This window comes from Neophocaena asiaeorientalis, unplaced genomic scaffold (assembly GCF_003031525.2).
Source record: "Neophocaena asiaeorientalis asiaeorientalis breed wild unplaced genomic scaffold, Neophocaena_asiaeorientalis_V1.1 scaffold593, whole genome shotgun sequence".
Classification (NCBI taxonomy): domain Eukaryota; kingdom Metazoa; phylum Chordata; class Mammalia; order Artiodactyla; family Phocoenidae; genus Neophocaena; species Neophocaena asiaeorientalis.
Window position 1 is genome coordinate 484,863 of NW_020174701.1, and position 19,256 is coordinate 504,118.

Here is a 19,256-nt window from a genome sequence, read left to right on the forward strand (position 1 = left end):
ATTTTCTTAAATTTACTGAGGCTTGATTTGTGACCCAAGATGTGCTCTATTCTGGAGAATGTTCCATGTGCACTTGGGAAGAAAGTGTAATCCGCCATTTTTGGATGGAATGTCCTATAAATATCAATTAAATCTATCTTGTCTGTTGTGTCATTTATAGCTTGTGTTTCCTTATTAATTTTCTGTGTGGATGATCTGTTTATTGGTGTAAATGAGGTGTTAAAGTCCTCCACTATTACTGTGTTACTGTTGATTTCCTTTTTTATAGCTGTTAGCAGTTGCCTTATGTATTGAGGTGCTCCTATGTTGGGTGCATATATATTTATAATTGTTATACCTTTTTCTTGGATTGATCCCTTGATCATTATGTAGTGTCCTCCTTGTGTTTTGTAACATTCTTTATTTTAAAGTCTATTTTATCTGATATGAGTATTGCTACTCCAGCTTTCTTTTGATTTCCATTTGTATGGAATGTCTTTTTCCATTCTCTCACTTTCAGTCTTTATGTGTCCCTAGGTCTGAAGTGGGTCTCTTGTAAGCAGCATTTATATGGCTCTTGTTTTTGTATCCAGTCAGCAAGCCAGTGTCTTTTTGTTGGAGCATTTAATCAATTCACGTTTAAGGTAATTATCAGTATGTATGTTCCTATTACCATTTTCTTAATTGTTTTGGGTTTGTTTTTGTAGGTCCTTTTCGTCTCTTGTGTTTCCCACTTAGAGAAGTTCCTTTAGCATTTGTTGTACAGCTGGTTTGGTGGTGCTGAATTCTCTTAGCTTTTGCTTTTCTGTAAAGCTTTAGATTTCTCCATGGAATCTGAATGAGATCCTTGCTGGGTAGAGTAATCTTGGTTGTAGGTGCTTCTCTTTCATCACTTTAAGTATATCATGCCACTTCCTTCTGGCTTGTAGAGTTTCTGCTGAGAAATCAGCTGTTAACCTTATGGGAGTTCTCTGGTATATTACTTGTGGTTTTTCCCTTGCTGCTTTCAATAATTTTTCTTCGTCTTTAATTTTTGCCAGTTTGATTACTGTGTGTCTTGGCGTGTTTCTCCTTGGGTTTATCCCGTATGGGACTCTCTGCGCTTCCTGGACTTGGGTGGCTGTTTCCTTTCCCATGTTAGGGAAGTTTTCGACTAAAATCTCTTCACATATTTTCTGGGGTCCTTTCTCTCTCTCTTCCTCTTCTGGGACCCCTATAATGCGAATGTTGTTGCGTTTAATGTTGTCCCAGAGGTCTCTTAGGCTGTCTTCATTTCTTTTCATTCTTTTATCTTTATTCTGTTCTGCAGCAGTGAATTCCACCATTCTGTCTTCCAGGTCACTTATCTGTTCTTTTGCCTCGGTTATTCTGCTATTGATTTCTTCTAATGTAGTTTTCATTTCAGTTATTGTATTGTTCATCTCTGTTTGTTTGTTCCTTAATTCTTCTAGGTCATTGTTAAATATTTCTTGCATCTTCTCGATCTTTGCCTCCATTCTTTTTCCGAGGTCCTGGATCCTCTTTGCTATCATTACTCTTTATTCTTTTTCTGGAAGGTTGCCTATCTCCACTTCAGTTAGTTGTTTTTCTGGGGTTTTATCTTGTTCCTTCATCTGGTACATAGCCCTCTGCCTTTTCATCTTCTCTATCTTTCTGTGAATCAGGCAATTGGAGTTTTGACCAGAGTTGCATTGAATCTGTATATCCATTTGGGCAGTATCATCATCTTAACAATGTTAAGTATTATACATGACCACGGAATGTCTTTCCATGTATTAGGTCTTTATATTTCTTAAAACAGTGTTTGAAAGTTTCAGTTTACATGTCTTTCACCTTCTTGGTTAAACTTACTCTTAGCATTTTATTCCTTTGATGCTATTGTAATATGTGATTTTCTTGATATCATTTTTGTATTTTGTTTGGATTCTAGTATATAGAATTCATTTTCACATATGTATCTTGTATCTGGCAACCTTGCTGAACTTATGTATTAGTTTTTATGTGTTTTATGTATAAGATCATGTCATCGGCAAAAAGAGATAGTTTTACTTCTTCCTTTTGAATCTGAATGCCTTTTATTTCTTTTTCTTTTTATCTCTTTTTCTTGCCTAAGTGCCCTGTCTAGAACCTTTACCAAAATGTTGAATAGAAGTGGTAAAGGTAGACATTCTTGTCTTATTCTTGATCTTAGGGGAAAAGCGTTAAGTCTTTCACCAATCAAGTATGATGTTACCTGTGGGAGTTTTATAGGTGCCCTTTATCATTTTGAAGAAGGTCTCTTCTATTCCTATTTGTACGTTTTTATCAAGAAAGGGTGTTGGGTTTTGTTAAATGCTTTTTCTGCATCTATTGAGATCATATGGTATATTTTCTGTATTCTATTAATATGATGTATTGCATTGACATTTTTGTTGGTGTGTTGAACCTTTCTTGCATTTCTGGGATAAATTTCACTTGGTCATGGCATATAATCCTTTATATATGTTGCTTGATTTGATTTTGTTGAGGATTTTGAAGTCCATATTCATAAGGAATATTGGTCTATAGTTTTTTTTGTTTTTTCCCCCTTGTGATATCTTTGTCTGGTTTCATTCAGAATGAATTGGAAAGTCTTCTCTCGTCTATTTTTTGGAAGCTCTCACAAAGGATTGGTGTTCATTCTTATTTCAACACTTGGTAGAATTCACCAGTGAAGCCATCTGGGGCCTGGGCTTTTCTGGGAAGTTTTTTGATTAGTGACTCAATCTCTTTACTTGTTATAGTTATATTCAAATTTTCTGTTTGTTTCTTCACTTTTTAAACCAGGCCACTGCAGAGTGCCAGAGGTGGACTTACTGGATGGAGAGGTTGGGATAGTAGGCCTAAACCAGGATTATTGTGGCATACTAGGATATATGGTTACCCTTGTTTTTAGTTGACTGCACAATACTGCCCCGTTTCTATTTTCAAATCTAAACTTAATTTAGTATCATTTTATATAGTCCAGTGATGATCTTAAACCTTGAGTTACGATGACAAAATCTATGGATGCTTTCCCTAGAAAAAGGCACGTACATATAACATTCTGTGCACATGTATAGGTAATTCAGGTATTCCAGAAGCCCACCTATGGACTCTTATTTAGTAATAGCTCTTCTTTAGCAAATAAACAACCTGTGGCTTAAGGAAAAACAGATGATGGTATTCATTTGCATGCTTTTTCTTCAAGTCTTTATGATAATAATGTTTTTGAAAATTTATTATCTTTTATACTGTTGGTGAAACCTTGTTATTAAATCTCATTGTATGACTCTGCAAAAAACTTTATGGTAATTTAATGAATCCTTCCTTCTTGGTGAAGGATTTTGGGAAACTCTCTGTCATAAAAATAACAGGATGTGTAAAGAGTTGCCTTATGGCAGCAGAACTGTATACATCAATGGTTTTTTAAAAAAGGATGATTTGGGGTAATTTTCTTGTACAATAGAACTTTCCAGCATGGAGGTAATATATCTTAAGCCAGGCAGGAAGGAATTCTTCTTCTGATACTGTGTGGTTTTAGGTTAGTACAGTAAGAATTTGCAGAATTGTTAATTGGAATTAACTATAACGATTTGCTAGAGAACATGTATGATTTATTTTGTTTTTGTTTTTGTTTTTTTGCGGTATGCGGGCCTCTCCCCGCTGTGGCCTCTCCCGCTGCGGAGCACAGGCTCCGGACGCGCAGGCCCAGCAGCCATGGCCCACAAGCCCAGCCGCTCTGCAGCATGCGGGATCCTCCCGGAACGGGGCACGAACCCGTGTCCCCTGCATCGGCAGGTGGACTCTCAACCACTGCGCCACCAGGGAAGCCTTGTATGATTTATTTTGAAGGAATAATATTCAGTCTTAAAATCAAAAAGCTACAGGAATCAGGAGAACAAAAGGGAAGCGAGATGGCATGCATATTAAAGACATGGGAGTGTTATTTATTTCTAAGAAGAAGTATGGTTTTTCTCTTTTTTTGAATCATACTACATGCTTGGTATAGTTTCTTTTCTCATTTTTGATAGATACAGAGACAGAAAAAGACAGCACCGTGATAAATTGTAGCTGACACATTGATTGGTAGAGGAATTGTGGTGAAGTAGGGAGCATATCACTTTTGCCTGCAAAAAGGAGGCAGAGGGGCAGGTACCACCTAGCTCTAGCCATTTGTTGCCAGATAGCATTGCTGGATCTTCAGGTATTTCAAGAGAAGCTGGAAATCCAGATCTTTAGAATAAATCTTTCATTTTTTAAAAACAGTGGTTAAATTTTAAAAAATAGGGTGGCTGATGGAAGAAATCAAAAGAGAGCTAAATAAATTGAGAGACATGCTGTGTGCATGGATTAGAAGACTCAGCAAAGTAATCTGTTTTTCCCTAATTAATATACAAGTTTAATACAGTTTGTATCAGAATTCCAGAAAATCCTTTGTAGATATAGACAAAATTATTTTAAAACTTATATGGAAAGGCAGAGGCTCTAGAATAGCTAAAAAACCATTTCGAAAAAGAAAAATAGTGAGAGTACTTGCTCTGCTCAGCTTGAAGAGTTACAACTGCCGTAAACAGGACCGCATGGCGTTGGCAGAACCTCAGACATGCAGATCAGTGGCACAAAATGGGGAGCTCAGAAGAAGCTCTGCATGGCTGTGGCCAGCTGATTTTTGACAAAGATTCCAGAGAAGTTCAGTGAAAGAAGAGTAGTGTTAATAATGGTCCTGGATCAACTGGATATCAGGTGAAAAAATGAACCCTGGCCTAAACCTCATACCTATACAAAAATTAACTCAAAAATAGATGGTGTATGTAAACATAAGATGTAAAACTATAAACTTAGAAATACATAGCAGAAAATGTTTGAGACCTAGGATTGGAGAATTATGAGATGTGACACCAAAAACATGATCCATTTTTTAAAAACCAATAAGATGGATTTTATAAAAATTACAACGTTTTGCTCTGGGAAAGGCCCTCTTAAAAGGATGAAAAGCCAAGCTATAGGTGGGGAGAAAATATTCGCAAACCACATATCTGACAAAGAACTCATATCTAGTGTATATAAAGAACTCCTAAACTCAACATTTAGAAAACAATGTTTCCCTAGACATCAGGGAAATGCAAAATAAGACCTTGGTGAGCTGTCATCACTGTACACCTGTGAGAACAGCTGAAATAAAACATTGTGACAACTCCAAATGCTGGGGAGGATGTGGGGCAACTGGATCTCTCATACACTGCCTTGGGGAGCGTCAGAACGGTTCAGCTGCCATGGAAAATAGTCTGGCAGCTTCTTAAAAAAGCCAAACTTACATTTGCATGTGACTCAGCAATTGTATATATGGTCATTTATCCTAGAGAAATGAAGACTTATGTCTTCACAAAAACCTGTGCATGATTGTTCGTGACTTTATTAGTAATAGCAAAAAACTTGAAAAAAACCAGTGTCCTACAGTAGGTTAATGATTAAACCAACTGTGACACATTCATACCTTGGAATACTACTCAGCAATAGAAAACAAAAATCTATTGACACACACAACTTGGATGGGTTTCAAGGGCATTATGTTGAATAAAAACAGCCAATCTCAGAAGGTCATATGCTGTATACTTCCATTTATGTAACACTCTCAACAAAATTAGAGAGAGAGAGATCAAATTAACGGTTGCTGAGGTTTAGGGATGTTGAAGGTGGGAGAGGTGTGTCTATAGAGGAGTATTACCTGAGAGCTCTTGGTGCTAGTGGAATGTTTCTTTATCTTGGTTGTGGCATCAGTTCAGGACTCTAGCTGTGTGATAAAGTGACATAGAACTGTGTATGCACATTGTACCAATGTGAGTCTCCTGATTTTAATATTGTACTATAATTATGTAAGATGTAAGCACTGGGGGACGAAGGGGAAGATAGGACCTCTTGCAGCTTCCTGTGAACATTTCATAATAAAAAATTTTTTAAAGAATTTGAAAAATATAGTATGGACCAAACAAAACATGTTTTGGCCAAGATTTAATCCTCTGATCTATCTATACGTTTGTGACCTCTGGTTAATGAAGTTTCTCAAACTTCATATTTAGAGCTTAGAATTTTAACTGGCCCAATCAAGTTTTTAAAAAAGAATGAGTCACCTAGATTGTAGACACTTATGTTCAGTAAAGGGAAACATAGGTAGCATTTCTCATAATACTCGGAAAAGAAGGAAAAAACACAATAGTAATTATTTTTTGCCTTTTCCTTAAATCAATTTGATAAGCTTGGTTCGTTATATATATGCATATATGTGTATATATATTGATATATTAAACTTCCCTTGTTCTTTATGTAAAAGATCCTAAATAAAATACCAGCACACTATGTTCAGCAGCCTATTAAAAGTATAAATAATACATTATGATCAGGTGGAGTTTATTCTCAGAAATGCATGGATGATTCAATATCAGTCATTATAATTCATCAGATGTTGTATTGTATATCATGGGATTGTCTCCTGCCTTTGCTGTAAGAGGATGATACTTTCTTGCTTAGTTGGTGCTAGGTTTTGACCACGTGACTTGCTCTTGGCAGTAGAATATAAGTCTGTGATGTGTGCCACTTCTGAGCAGGCTACCTAACCCTTCATTTATGCTGTTAACTGCTTCATCATACACTTAAATGAAACTACATTCAGAAAAGATTGACACTCAAATCTCTACCGCAGAAGAAAGTAAGAGAAGTAACTTGATTACTTGAAGTTTCTGGCATTTAGTTTAGACAACACTGAGTGCAGATGGAAATGGAGCTGTTGAATCCAAAGCTGAGAGGTAGACATTTTAGTCGTCTGGTGGAACACTGGGGAAATGCTGTGCAAGTGCACAGCTGGAGACAGCAACAGTGGACCCTCCGTGGCGGGTCCTAGATCCCTGAGCCAGGGGAGGGGGCAGGCCTTGTTCCTGGCACTGCGGGCGTGATGTGGTGAGCTGTGTTTGCCTCATCTGAGGTCGGGCAGATAATACTCCGCTCTCGACTTCCTTTCGTGTGGGTTCGGTGACCTTTGGAGCCCCTTCGTCCTGGCCCCAGAACCCCTTGAATAAACCTCATGGACTTTGGCCTGTACAGAATTGACCTCCCTTCTCCCTGCGTAGATCTAGCCTAGTTTTGGAAGCTGCGCCCGTCTCCAGGGTGATGGTAGGTGTTCGGCAGACAGGTGGCCCAGCAGGCGGCACCTGTGAGAACAGACCTGGTAGTTGCTCAAGGGCTTTGCTCAACTTCTGTACAGATTTTTGGTGATTAAAATACAACAGACAAACAACTTTACATTAATAGAGAAACAAACAACAGAAGCATTCCTACTACAGACAGGCAGGAGACAGAGATGCCCCTTATTACCACTGCTATTAAATTTCATAACAGAAGTAACAGCAAATGCAGTTATAGGAGTTATAAACGTTGGAAAGAAGGAGGTGAAATGATCACTGTTGGCAGCTGATTTGGATTTTTGGATTGTTACTGAGAACTGAACACAAACAATAGGGTCGATAAAGTAGTGGGGAGTGAAAAATATATAGAAATAACCTATATGTTAAATATACATATGTATGTATTCTATATTGTGACACGCACACAGGCACATATATTTGCACATGTATTTTTTTTCAAAAAAGTGTATTTCCAAAATAGATTATGTGCTGTATTTCCAGAGAGTGAATGTATAAGCTACCTAACTCATCTACATTTCCATTTTAAATTTGACTTTAAGAGTCCTAAGAAGGCATACTAATAATACACAGAAAGATACAGTGGAAAATATATTTTAATGGCTCATCTAAGGCTTCATTTGGAATGTCTTATAACACAGACTTTTAACGCCAAAAAAGTAATCAGCCAGGTAGAATTTATAATGGAATCTAGAGTAAATTGAAGTGTTTTCAGTTAGATTGATCTTCTGTTTTCATGGCATTCATTGATTTTTAACATTTGTTAATTGTTAAAAGTGTTAAAATTTGATTTAAAATAATCCTTTAATGCAGAGCATGAGCCTCTACTCCTCACAGGAGAAATATTTTTTGCAGAGGCAGTTGTTTGGAAAGATGGTTAACATCTGTCTGCCCTAAGCTCTTTGCTCTTTGAGCAGAAGCAGTGGAGTCATGTGGGCATTAGAAGTCAGAAATCATTCATTTGAAGAGCTGTTTACAGACTGGCTATAGGGCCTGGATAAGGGTGTGTGTTTATTCGTGTTTTGGAAGCTCCCTAGGTGATTCTTTGTTTAGTTTAGTAATACCTGTTGTTATGTTTGTGATTATTATGTATATTTTAAGACACACAAGTAAGTAATTGTTCTTTCATGCCTAGCTCAATAGGATGGAAAGAAATGTAGCTTCCCATATCCTTTGAATTCTAATTTTATCAACCAAACTTTAGGAAATTAGAAGGGAGTTTGTTTCCTTTTTAATGTCCATGAGGAAAGAGAGCCATATTAGTTCCACACTGTGCATCCAGGAGTCTATGTCTGCATGCTCTCACTTTTATCTTCTGCTGTAATTTAAACTCAACTCCTAAAGATTCAAAGAAAATACTATCAGTGCCTGTCTCTGAGCTCTGAATTTTCCAGTCCCTGGGCTTGGAATGTGGAGGAGATGAAAGAAAACAGACTAGAGGATATGCAAACATGAACTCAGACCTTTCCCAGAACGTCACCAGGAATTCCCCCAGCTCCTAAATTTTACTGTAAAATGTGCTTGATGCTTTATCTGAGTTTTGGGTTGTCTTAAGGGAGTGCGGAGTGTAGAAGCTATTACATGCAGGTAGCAAAGAGACTAAAATGCCTGCTTGGAAGAAAACTCTGATCCTTTGTCTCACCAGGATGATTGTATGTTTAATGTGCTTCTTAGAGTATTAGGGCACAAATTAGAGATTAAAGGTCCATTTATGAGACAGGCCTTAAATGTTCTTAAACTGGAAGAAATTTGTTACAACTGTCTAAGAAAGACTAAGTTGTTATTGAAATAGTATTGGTCTGTCTTATATTAATGTTTCCTTCTCAATATCCCTTAAATTTATTCTGTCAAAATTTATATTTAGCCTGTTGATTTTCAGCCCATTATTAATTTCTTTACTCTTTACCAACACACACAATTTGTTTCTTTTCTTTGTTTGAAGAAACTCTGGAAGGAATCAGAAACCAGTAAATATCTTGGTGGGTGGGGAGTGGTGCATATGATGATAGAAGTTGGTATTGCAGGGGTTGGAGGGACTGTTGACCATATACCTTTTAATATTACCAAAAACTTAAGCCACATGAATATATTACTCATATGAAATATTAAAGTAAGGGGGTCCATGATTATCATTTTAAGTAAGAGTGTGCTTGTTGTAGACTAAGTTGAAAATACAGGAAAACACAAAGAAAAATGATCACCAGCAGTCTCAGCCACCTAGCTGGTACTATCTCTTACTGCTTTGTAATAGATTGCCTCAGTCCAAAAGAAAAGGCATTTTTTAAAATTAATTAATTAATTTTTGGCTGTGTTGGGTCTTCATTGCTGTGCGCGGGCTTTCTCTAGTTGTGAGCGGGGGCTACTCTTCGGTGTGGTGCACGGGCTTCTCATTGTGATGGCTTCTCTTGTTGCGGAGCACGGGCTCTAGGCGCCTGGGCTCAGTAGTTGTAGCACGTGGGCTCAGTAGTTGTGGCACATGGGCTTAGTTGCTCCATGGCATGTGGGATCTTCCCAGACCAGGGCTTGAACCCGTGTCCCCTGCATTGGCAGGCGGATTCTTAACCATTGTGCCACCAGGGAAGCCCAAAAGGCATGTTTATATATACAGTGGACCCATGACCAGTGTGGGGTTAGGGGTGCAGTTGAAAATCAGCATATAACTTCTATAGTTGGCCTTCTATATCTGAGGTTCTGCATCTGTGAATTCAACCAACTGAGGATTGTGTGGTGCTGTAGTGCATGTTTTAGTGAAAAAAATCCACGTATCAGTGGACCTGCAAAGTTCAGCCCCTTTGTTCAAGGATCAAAATGTACAAATTTGTACATTTTGTAAAAACAATTTATAATATGTTGTAATTTGCCTTTAACAATTTTAATGGGACTTCCCTGGTGGCGCAGTGGTTAAGAATCCACCTGCCCGTGAAGGGGACACAGTTTTGAGGCTTGGTCTGGGAAGATCCCACATGCCACGGAGCAACTAAGCTGACGAGCCACAACTGCTGAGCACGCGCACCACAACTACTGAAGCCCGTGCACCTAGAGCCCATGCTCCGCAACAAGAGAAGCCACTGCAATGAGAAGCCCTCGCACCGCAATGAAGAGTAGCCCCCGCTCGCCACAACTACAGAAAGCCTGTGTGCAACAACGAAGACCCAATGCAGCCAAAAAATTTAAAAAATAAGAAAGAAAAACCCCAAAAAACAAAAAAACAATTTTAACAGTATACTATAAATAATTTTCCAGATTCTTAACTACTTTTACTTTCATTATTTTTCATTGTTGCACAGTTCTATAATGTTGAAATACTTTATTTAACCAGTTCACTATTGCTGGATATACAGATTTCTTTCTTTTCTCTGATATAATTCCTTGTGGGTTAAATCATCCATAATGGTTTCTAGATGCAGAACTGCTGAGTCAAAGGCACATAGTTATTTTGAAGGCATAGTCAGATTGCCTCTCAGAAGGTGTGTGCTCATTTGTGTTCATTATAGTGAATGAGAGTCTCCCTAACTGTGGCTGCATGAGATGCCTGGGTGACCAGCATTCACTTCCGAATTCACTGCAGTATAATAGATGAAGCCTGAAGATAGGGCAACTCCCAGATCCATGGTTGTGGGGAGAAAACAATCTAGGGCATATAAGCAAAATTTATCTCATACCCAGTGTGTGATTGGCATTAGGCTGTAGTAGGTATTTTGCACAACTAAGTCTGGGGTTTTTGTATAGTAGATTCCTGGGCTTGGCAATGATGGGTGAACTTTTCACTGTCCTAGTTGAACTCTTTCCAGCTGATAGATTGAATTATGTTCTGCCTAGTGGCTGACCGAACATTGTATTAATGGAAAGATGTGTAAGACTGAACAGTTGCCAGATTAAAATATGCTTAAAAGTAGATGTCTGACTGCATTTATTGAAAGATGAGAGATGGCTGACTAAGTAGCCTGCACACTTGGAATCCAGAGGAGATACTGCGCTGTATTTAATTGCCTTTGGAAATGTTTACTGACTATCCTGTGTCCACACGCAGAGGTACTTTGCTGGCACACTGGTAGTTCTGTGAATTTCACTTTTGGATCTTGGCAGAGAACGGAGAGAAGAGGCTAGGCAAATAATTGGCAAGAAAAGCAAATGGTTACAAGTCTGTTAACAGTGCAGCCTTGTTTACCCACACTTTGCCCGTCTGGGTTTCTGAGACTGGATTCCTTAGCTCTGTGAGCTGTAGCACAAGAGCACTCCTTTGGTTTAGGGCGCTTGGAATTGTAAGCATGCTGAAGAGAGCACAGTCATGTGTATCTTAGTGCGATGAGGGCGTCCTGTCCCTGTTAGGACTTGGTGTAAAGGGATTAATAGTGAGAAGTGAGCTGGGAGTGGTTTATCAGTGCAAGTCTCTGGAATCGGTTCTTAGGTCTCTTTGTGTTTTGGGCATTTCAGAGTGAAGAGGTTACAGAAGTCAGAAAAGGCTGTTACTGTTGAAACCAGAAGTCTGCTAATCACAATGTTACCTTTTTTTATTTGTAAAGCAAAGGAGCAAAGACTGCTTACTTAATAGATAGGGCCTTAGTTATGAGAGAGATCTAATTTTATTGTGTAAGCTCTTTCAGAGACTACTACTCTGAGTAGTACCTGTTTTGTAAAACATAAGTGACATTGTTATTTCACCTAATTTGTGGTTATGATCTGTTAATAAATCTCACATTTTTATTACAGGAATGAACCAAGTACTAGAATATGAGGATACTTCTAATTTTATCAGTTTTGAAAGAGTCATCTTTTGGGGAACAGTGAGAAAAACTGAGGGCAAAATTTAGAATATCATCCTTGTTACTGAGAGAGCAGAGGAAATGGTTTAAGAAGTCATATATCTGGTTTTAGGGTTTTTTGTTGTTGTTTATATGTGTCATAAGCTTGCTGTGGATTCTGGCCAGATTAACACTCCCCTGCTCTCCAATTTTCAGTCTCACATTTGTTTCTCTCTTGTGAAATATTTCCGTATCGTTATCAGCAAAAGCATGATGAAAATTAACTTTTCGTAATTAAAATGTTAAGTTCTCTCATCTGCTTAAGAGCTAACTTTTTGTTTTTGTTTTCAGCATTGGTTGGATGGTACAAAAAGCATCAAAAAGCAAGTAAAAAGTAAGTGTTGAAAAAATTGTGAAAAAAAATGGAAATCGAATTATGTATAATTGTATATTAGAAACTGATTTCTCGTAGTAGGGACATAAGAAATCATGTTTCCAATGAGTTTCTTAGCATCTCTACTTTCTAAAAATAATTTCAATCCAATATACTGACCCATCCTGTAAATTATATAGGGTTGATGGTAATCTAGATTCAAGTGCCTTACAGTTTGTTTCCAGGAGAAAGGCTTGCAGTTTGGAAATGAGATGTGAGTTCCCATGAGATGCTTAACTTTTCTTTAGTAATTACTTATATTGGAATTTTTCTGTTTGGTGTCTGCCCTGCACTAGAAAATATTTTGAGAATTTAAGGCTGTAACTTTTTTTTTTTAAATTAAGAATAATGAAAAGAAGTCATTCACATAAAATGTCAGTATTGTTCCTAGCGATAGTCAGGGGACAATACTAGTGTCCAGTCCATAATCCATCATGTTTTCTGTAGTAACAGATTTTTAGGGCACCTCAACTCTTTTTACAAAGTAATGGGACTTCTGAGAATATAGAGGTTGGTGAAGTGGATTGGAAAGGATGTGGGGTGACTTGCCACGCACAGTTAATAACAGGCGTCCCTCCTTGCTCTTGAGAAACAGAGCTCGGCGGTTTTTAGGGCTGTCAGAGGGCATAGTCAAGACTTTTTCATTCAGCGTATTTGGCCCTGAACTATTAGACTTAATCTGGAGCTGTCTGTTCCTGGGAGGACAGATATGATGTGACACTGCTACATGATGGTTGGTATACTTGCAACGTCTGTTGATTGTGTTAGGCTTCATTGAGCCCACAGTGGAACCTGAATTACTGCCACAATAATCTGTTACCTTCTGTCCACCTCAGTAGATTTTTGACAGATTTACTGACTGAAAATTCTTATTTAAATAACCATATTGAAAAAGTTACACTCCCTTTTTTTTCTTTTAATGGCAGTTGGTTCACCCTATTGTCTGCATCTTCGAGTTAAGTTTTATTCCTCAGAACCAAATAATCTCCGTGAAGAACGAACCCGGTAAGCCCAATGTCTGGAGCTGTGTGCAAGCGTAAAGTTTTGGTCAGGCTGGCTAAAGATGTCGGGAGGTTGCCTTTACAGTTCCTTCCAGTGTACAGATAGCTAGTGAAATGGATACTTTGCCCCTGGTAACAAGATACCAGACAAGATAATTTCATTTGGGGCAGTATTTTTTTAAGTGTAGAATGTTTTCCTTTATTTACCAGTTTTCAAAACAAACAGTTGGTTCTCTAGCATCAAGCAAACGTAACCAGTGAGTTCTGTTTTTAAGTATCGTTATCAACTCGTGAATTTTAAATAGGACTGATGTGCTTCAGTACATTATCATATGGTGTCTATTGATGTTCAAAATGATCTATTTTCGGCCACTGAGAGTTGTTTCAAGTTGGCTCCTGACTTTCTTTATTGAAATGCCATTGATTATTGAAAAATGTTGAATCCTGATTTTGCTTGAATAGTTTTCAGTAACTTTAAGTAAGTTACAAACATTTATTTTTATTTTGTCTTGCCTCAGTATTTATTCATGGACTCTGTATTGCACATCTATGACCATGCACACATACTATTTTTATTAAGTAAAAAATTGAATTGCTGAGTCCCTTTAGAAGGTGTTCCTCTTGAACACTCTGCTAGTGGACAAGATTAGAGCTCTTACCCATGCGTACATTGCCGTATCGTTTTACGTATGAGGTGGCTGTGTCGTCACAGTGAAGGTGAAGCAGACCACAGAGCTCATTCCCAGGAATTTGCTAAACCTTTTCTTTTGAGGGGCTACCCTGTACTCTGGCCCATCCTCCTGACACTGAGTGCCCCTTGTTTCATATTCTTTTTTCCTTTACAGACTTTATTGTGGGTAAAGTTTTGTAATTAAGAATGTTTCTTCTCAGATTAGAAGAGCAGGATTATTTTTCATGGTAGATTGATCTGTTTAGTTAAATTTGTGCCTTTTATTTTTCTTAGGTACTTATTTGTTCTTCAATTAAAACAAGATATTCTCAGTGGAAAGTGAGTATTAGTTTAAGGTAAACCACATTTTCTTGAGTAGTTGAAAAATAAGTTCTTAGTTAATTATGAAAAAGAAATGGTCAAAGTATGTCTTATTTCCATTTATTGTAAAACAAAGGTCATGACGTTGGCGTGTTTAACACATTTGTGTTCTGCTCTCAGATTGGAGTGTCCTTTTGATACAGCGGTTCAGTTGGCAGCTTATAACTTGCAGGGTAAGCAGTTTTTTATGTTGCCTGTTAAGAGTGAAGCATAATTCTTCTTTGTGTGCATTTGAGGAATTTCAAGAAATTCAAAGTGATGTGTGAGAAAAGAACAACCACGGTTTGTGTAAACGTGTATCAGGACCCAGCTCTGCCTTTCCCTTTTAGATACTGCCTTCTTTTTCTTCCCTTTGTCTTTACTTGCTCCCTTTCCATCTAATAGTGTTTTCAAACAGAAATTGCAGTCTACTTGATAATTCAATATCTGTTTTAGTTGGATCCTCAGCTAATTTTTTTCCTTCAAAAAGAATGCAGGGATATATGAGCAAATTGTTGCTGTACCACCTGGTTTGCTTTCTTTAGTCTTATCCTTAAAAATAAATCCATGAAAGAAATACTTAGCATGTATTTAAAAGTTCCTGATGGTTATTTTAAGAATTTTTTAAAAAGCGTTTTCCAGTCAGTGAGATTAATGAAAAACTTACCCTTTTGTACCTTGTTACGCTGATCAAATATTTGTTGAACTTAGGTATTCTCTTCTGAAAAATTGATGTTTTGGGAAAATAATAATCTTCAGTCCTTGTTCACAAAAGGGAAAGAAATATCCTGACTGGAGTATCCGTATATACTAGAATAAAAGCAATATTTAATGATTATTAAGACATTAATAATTTTATGCTCTTTTGGGGTGATTCCATATTATCCCCAATCTCTCTAAGATCAGCAGTATTTATTTTCCATTGTGTGGATAATAAAGAGACTAAATTTTCATGTTTTATGGTAAACCTATTATTTTGCTTATTTTGTGCTTCTGCTATTTTAGAAAGCATATTTTTCTGTCGATAGAGGGATTGGTGACTGAAGGAAATTTCTGTACTTCAAAAATTTGCCGCTAGTGTAAACTGTAGTCTGTCTACAAACTAAAACTCGTTTTCTCATCTGCTGGAAAGTCAAATAGATAGTAGTTTGGAAGTGTTGTGCCTCTAGCACTGTAATGATCACGCTGTATAATTGCATGCATCTTTTCTTGAAAGCACATTTTTTGCTTCATTAATTGCTGTGTGAGGTTGTTAATTCTGAAACTCTCAGATCTACAGAAAAGCTGTCACTTTCAGCATCTGTGTTCCACCACTTACTGCTTCTTATATTCTGTGTCTCATAAGTTTTGTGACTGCCAAAGTATACGCTTCTTGAAAATATGATTTTTATACATTTTTTGTCTATTTAACAAAACACTCATTCAAAGTAATGCTCACTAAGTACTCATTGTCTGATTCATGCATGTGGCTGTGTAATATTATCTCTTAACCCTACCTATCATATTTTTTCCCTGAATAAAATCTTTCCTACTTTTCTCTTGCATCCATGGCACCTTTTTTTGTTTGACAAGAAAGTAGGATGTATTGGTGGGCACACATAAGGAGGGACGACGCCAAGGCTGTCGCGAGGGCAGGGCCCGCTGCATGTCCAGGGGCCACGGTTAGGGGTGTACTCGACCCCACAGCCATCCGGCGTGAGCTGGGTCTCTGCCACCGTGCTTTCAAATTCATCCGCGTTAAACTTCATCAGTCCCCACATCTTGGAGATGAGGAGGATCTGTGGCGGCCAGGGAACTTGAACTTGGCCCTGTGGAGGGCCTCGATCACATGCTGCTTGTTCTGCAGCTTGGTGCGGGTGACATTGTGACTTGGCCAGTGTGGACCCTGGCCACTGTGCCCTGGGCTTTCCAGAGGCCCCTTGCATACCTGTCTGGAGCCCATCAGCTCCAGCACAGGACAGCATCCTGTTGGTGCGGATGACGTGGGAAGGGTGGGGCTGCACACGAATGTGAACAGCATCTTTGCCCCGGCGTTTCACCTGGTCCTCGTTGGCACAGACACGGGCAGCCTCCAGGGCTTCGGAGCAGAGCTGCTCATCCTCATCCGACGCCATGTGGCCGCACAGTGGGTGTGGCACTGCTACTGTTGTGATTCCTCCAAACTTCAGACTACATCTTAGGCATCTCATTGTCCCGTGTCTAGTAGCTTACCAAGTCCTACTAACTATTAAGGTCCTGAAGAGTGATTCAGCTGGAGTGTTACTCCCATCTTCATAAAATGAGCTCCTTGCTTTGCATTTATGATTTTCTGTTTTATCATAATAATCTTTATCACTTTTCTCACACTCTCAAGTTCAGTTTTTCTTTACCATTTTAGTATATATCCTGAACAACATTATGTAGCAGCTTTGGTTTGGGGCTTCTTAAAGAACTTGTGATCCAGACGAAGAGCATTTTCTTCAGCAGTGAAGTAGGAGTGAGAATATTTTCCAAGGTTGTTGTGAAGTTCAATGACAGTACATCTGTAATATGTCTAGTGTGTAAATTAGATGCTCAGGAAGCAACAAGTTATTACCATTTTTATGATCAAAGTAGTTCTCATGTACTTTTTCTTTCCACAGCCAAATTTTTTATCAAAATGGAAATATTTTAATTAGAGTAAAATATTTTTTAAAGGAAATATTTCTAAAGAATAGAATATTAGAATCATTGTTTCCGCTCCTTCCCCAAGCCCAGTTCAGAGATAACCACAGATGGGCACATAAATGTCTGTTCATTGCCCAGTTCTTTTCCTGCTGCCTTCACAAGATATTTTTTAGTAACTTCTTTTTGTTATTTCTTTGGGATTAATAATTTAAAATTCGAGGAGGGACGGTGATTATTTCTTACAGTGATATTTGATGTCATGTTCTGTGCATATTAGCTTCTTAACAGGTGCCAGCTAATTGTTTTTTAAGGATTGCTAATAAATATTTTCGTTTATTCAATATACGATCAAAAGGTATTTCTCTATGGAAGTCTAAAAGAGGTTTTCAGAAGCTAAGCATTATAACATATGAATAAATTAAGAGAAAGACATTTAATTGAAAATACGCTACCAACCGCAAGTGCTTGATTTGTGTGTACAGACAGATAAGTCTTAAGTCAAAGCTAGATTTATTTTTGGGAATGGTCTGGGTGTTATGAATGCCTTGTAGTTTAAGAAAGAATCTAATCTTCTTAGCAGTTTTTATTAATAAAATGGGTCTTGAAGAAGGATTCAGCAGGAAGTAAACTTATTAACAAAACATAACTGTGAAACTTGTTTGTAGCTGAACTTGGTGACTACGACCTTGCCGAGCACAGTCCTGAACTTGTGTCTGAGTTCAGGTTTGTGCCCGTTCAGACGGAAGAGATGGAGCTGGCTGTTTTTGAGAAATGGAAGGAATGCAGGTACCGTCACATCACCGCAACAGTGATTTCCTATTTGTTTTCTTCTGTTTCTCTGCTTGGTATAGAATTCATTGTATATTCATAATCATCTTAAAATTTTTTGTTTTTTCAATTTCAGAGGTCAGACACCAGCACAAGCTGAAACCAATTATCTGAATAAAGCCAAGTGGCTAGAAATGTATGGGGTTGATATGCATGTGGTCAAGGTAAGCACTGTGTGGTGATACTTCTTAAAAGCGTTATTCCTTCAAGACTCAAGGTGATTATGGATTCTTTCAGTGTGAGGGGGAGTGTGGAGTTTGCAGGGGCTAACACCGGGTGCTTTGGATGAGTGGTTATGAAGATTGAGGGTAAATACTGAATGATGGGAGTCTCACACAGAAATTCCTTATAAGAGAGAGGAGAAACAGCCAAAATCTCCAAAAAGGTATGTCTTTGGTTTTAAGCTGTTGCTGTTGCGGTTTTTTTTGTTTTTTAACCCACTTTTTATTCTTTCACTTCATATTCATTTCATCTTTTATCATGTAAGCTGAGTAGGCTCTGTAAAAATGAAAATAATTTAGAAAGTAAAGTTAAAAATTTGTAGCTTGAGAGGACTTTGATAAGCTGTAGTCTAGTACAGCTTATGTAGTGATTTGTTATTTTTAGTTTAAGAAGCTAAATTTTCCCAGAAAGGCAGTCTTTTTTAAAATCTGTGATTTAAATAGTGACTAGAATTTGGGAAGACTCTGGAAAGCTTTCTTTGTCGTGGCAGTTAATCACTAATGTATTTCCAATGAAGACATACCTTAAAACTATAGTGTCTATCAATATGCATGAAGTTTCCTGAGAATGTGATTTTGGGTTCTTTAATTGTTGAAAATACCTTCATATTAATACTAGTCTGTATGTAATTAATATAATTCAATATGAAAAGAAAATTAAGCAGTTGTGTGAAAATGTGAAACCTGTTTTATTCAGATAAAGCTAACACATGTTGCTCCCCTAAAATTAGGCCAGAGACGGGAATGACTACAGTTTGGGACTGACCCCAACAGGAGTCCTTGTTTTTGAAGGAGAGACCAAAATTGGCTTATTTTTTTGGTAAGCAGAGTTAATGTCAAAGATAATTTTTGTTGTTTTATTTTTTTAATGAATAGAAACACTTATATGAAGTTAGTACAGAAAGCAGAATTTGGAAATAGTTCTGGCAAGCTTGGAAGTGAACTGCAGCTATCTCCTGTCATCCTCCTGTTCGTCTTTAGTCTTCTCCCCCGAGGCAATTTTTTAAAGTCTTCTAGTTGCATTTTCCATTAATTTCAAGGTATGTCAAAATACATGCCTTAACATAGATAGCATCTAGTTCTGTGTATTAAGTGTTCACATGGCCACTCCCTCCGTCCCACAGTTATGTTGCTGTCTTGAGTGTGCTTTGTTTCAGGGTCTTTTTCTCCCCACCCACCCGCC

At 37.8% G+C, this 19,256-nt stretch overlaps 2 protein-coding genes across 9 annotated transcripts in view; one reads left to right on the forward strand and one right to left on the reverse strand.

Annotated features, from left to right (window-relative positions):
• Positions 1–19,256, forward strand: part of EPB41L5 (erythrocyte membrane protein band 4.1 like 5) — a 131,779-nt gene that overhangs the window by 24,319 nt on the left and 88,204 nt on the right. For all 8 annotated transcript variants that reach the window (XM_024759166.1, XM_024759167.1, XM_024759168.1 and 5 more), the window contains exons 4-10: positions 12,266–12,308; positions 13,274–13,352; positions 14,313–14,357; positions 14,520–14,572; positions 17,690–17,810; positions 17,929–18,016; positions 18,805–18,893. In XM_024759166.1, coding sequence (XP_024614934.1) covers positions 12,266–12,308; positions 13,274–13,352; positions 14,313–14,357; positions 14,520–14,572; positions 17,690–17,810; positions 17,929–18,016; positions 18,805–18,893 — 518 coding nt within the window. The remainder of the gene's footprint in view (positions 1–12,265; positions 12,309–13,273; positions 13,353–14,312; positions 14,358–14,519; positions 14,573–17,689; positions 17,811–17,928; positions 18,017–18,804; positions 18,894–19,256) is intronic.
• LOC112409210 (60S ribosomal protein L10-like) lies at positions 15,878–16,567 on the reverse strand. Its single transcript, XM_024759175.1, has one exon. The coding sequence runs from the start codon at positions 16,565–16,567 to the stop codon at positions 15,878–15,880; it is 690 nt and encodes a 229-aa protein (XP_024614943.1).

Excerpts from the sequence above, each read along its gene's own strand:
- LOC112409210 (XM_024759175.1), bottom strand. The coding sequence starts at position 16,567 with ATGAGATGCCTAAGATGTAGTCTGAAGTTTGGAGGAATCACAACAGTA.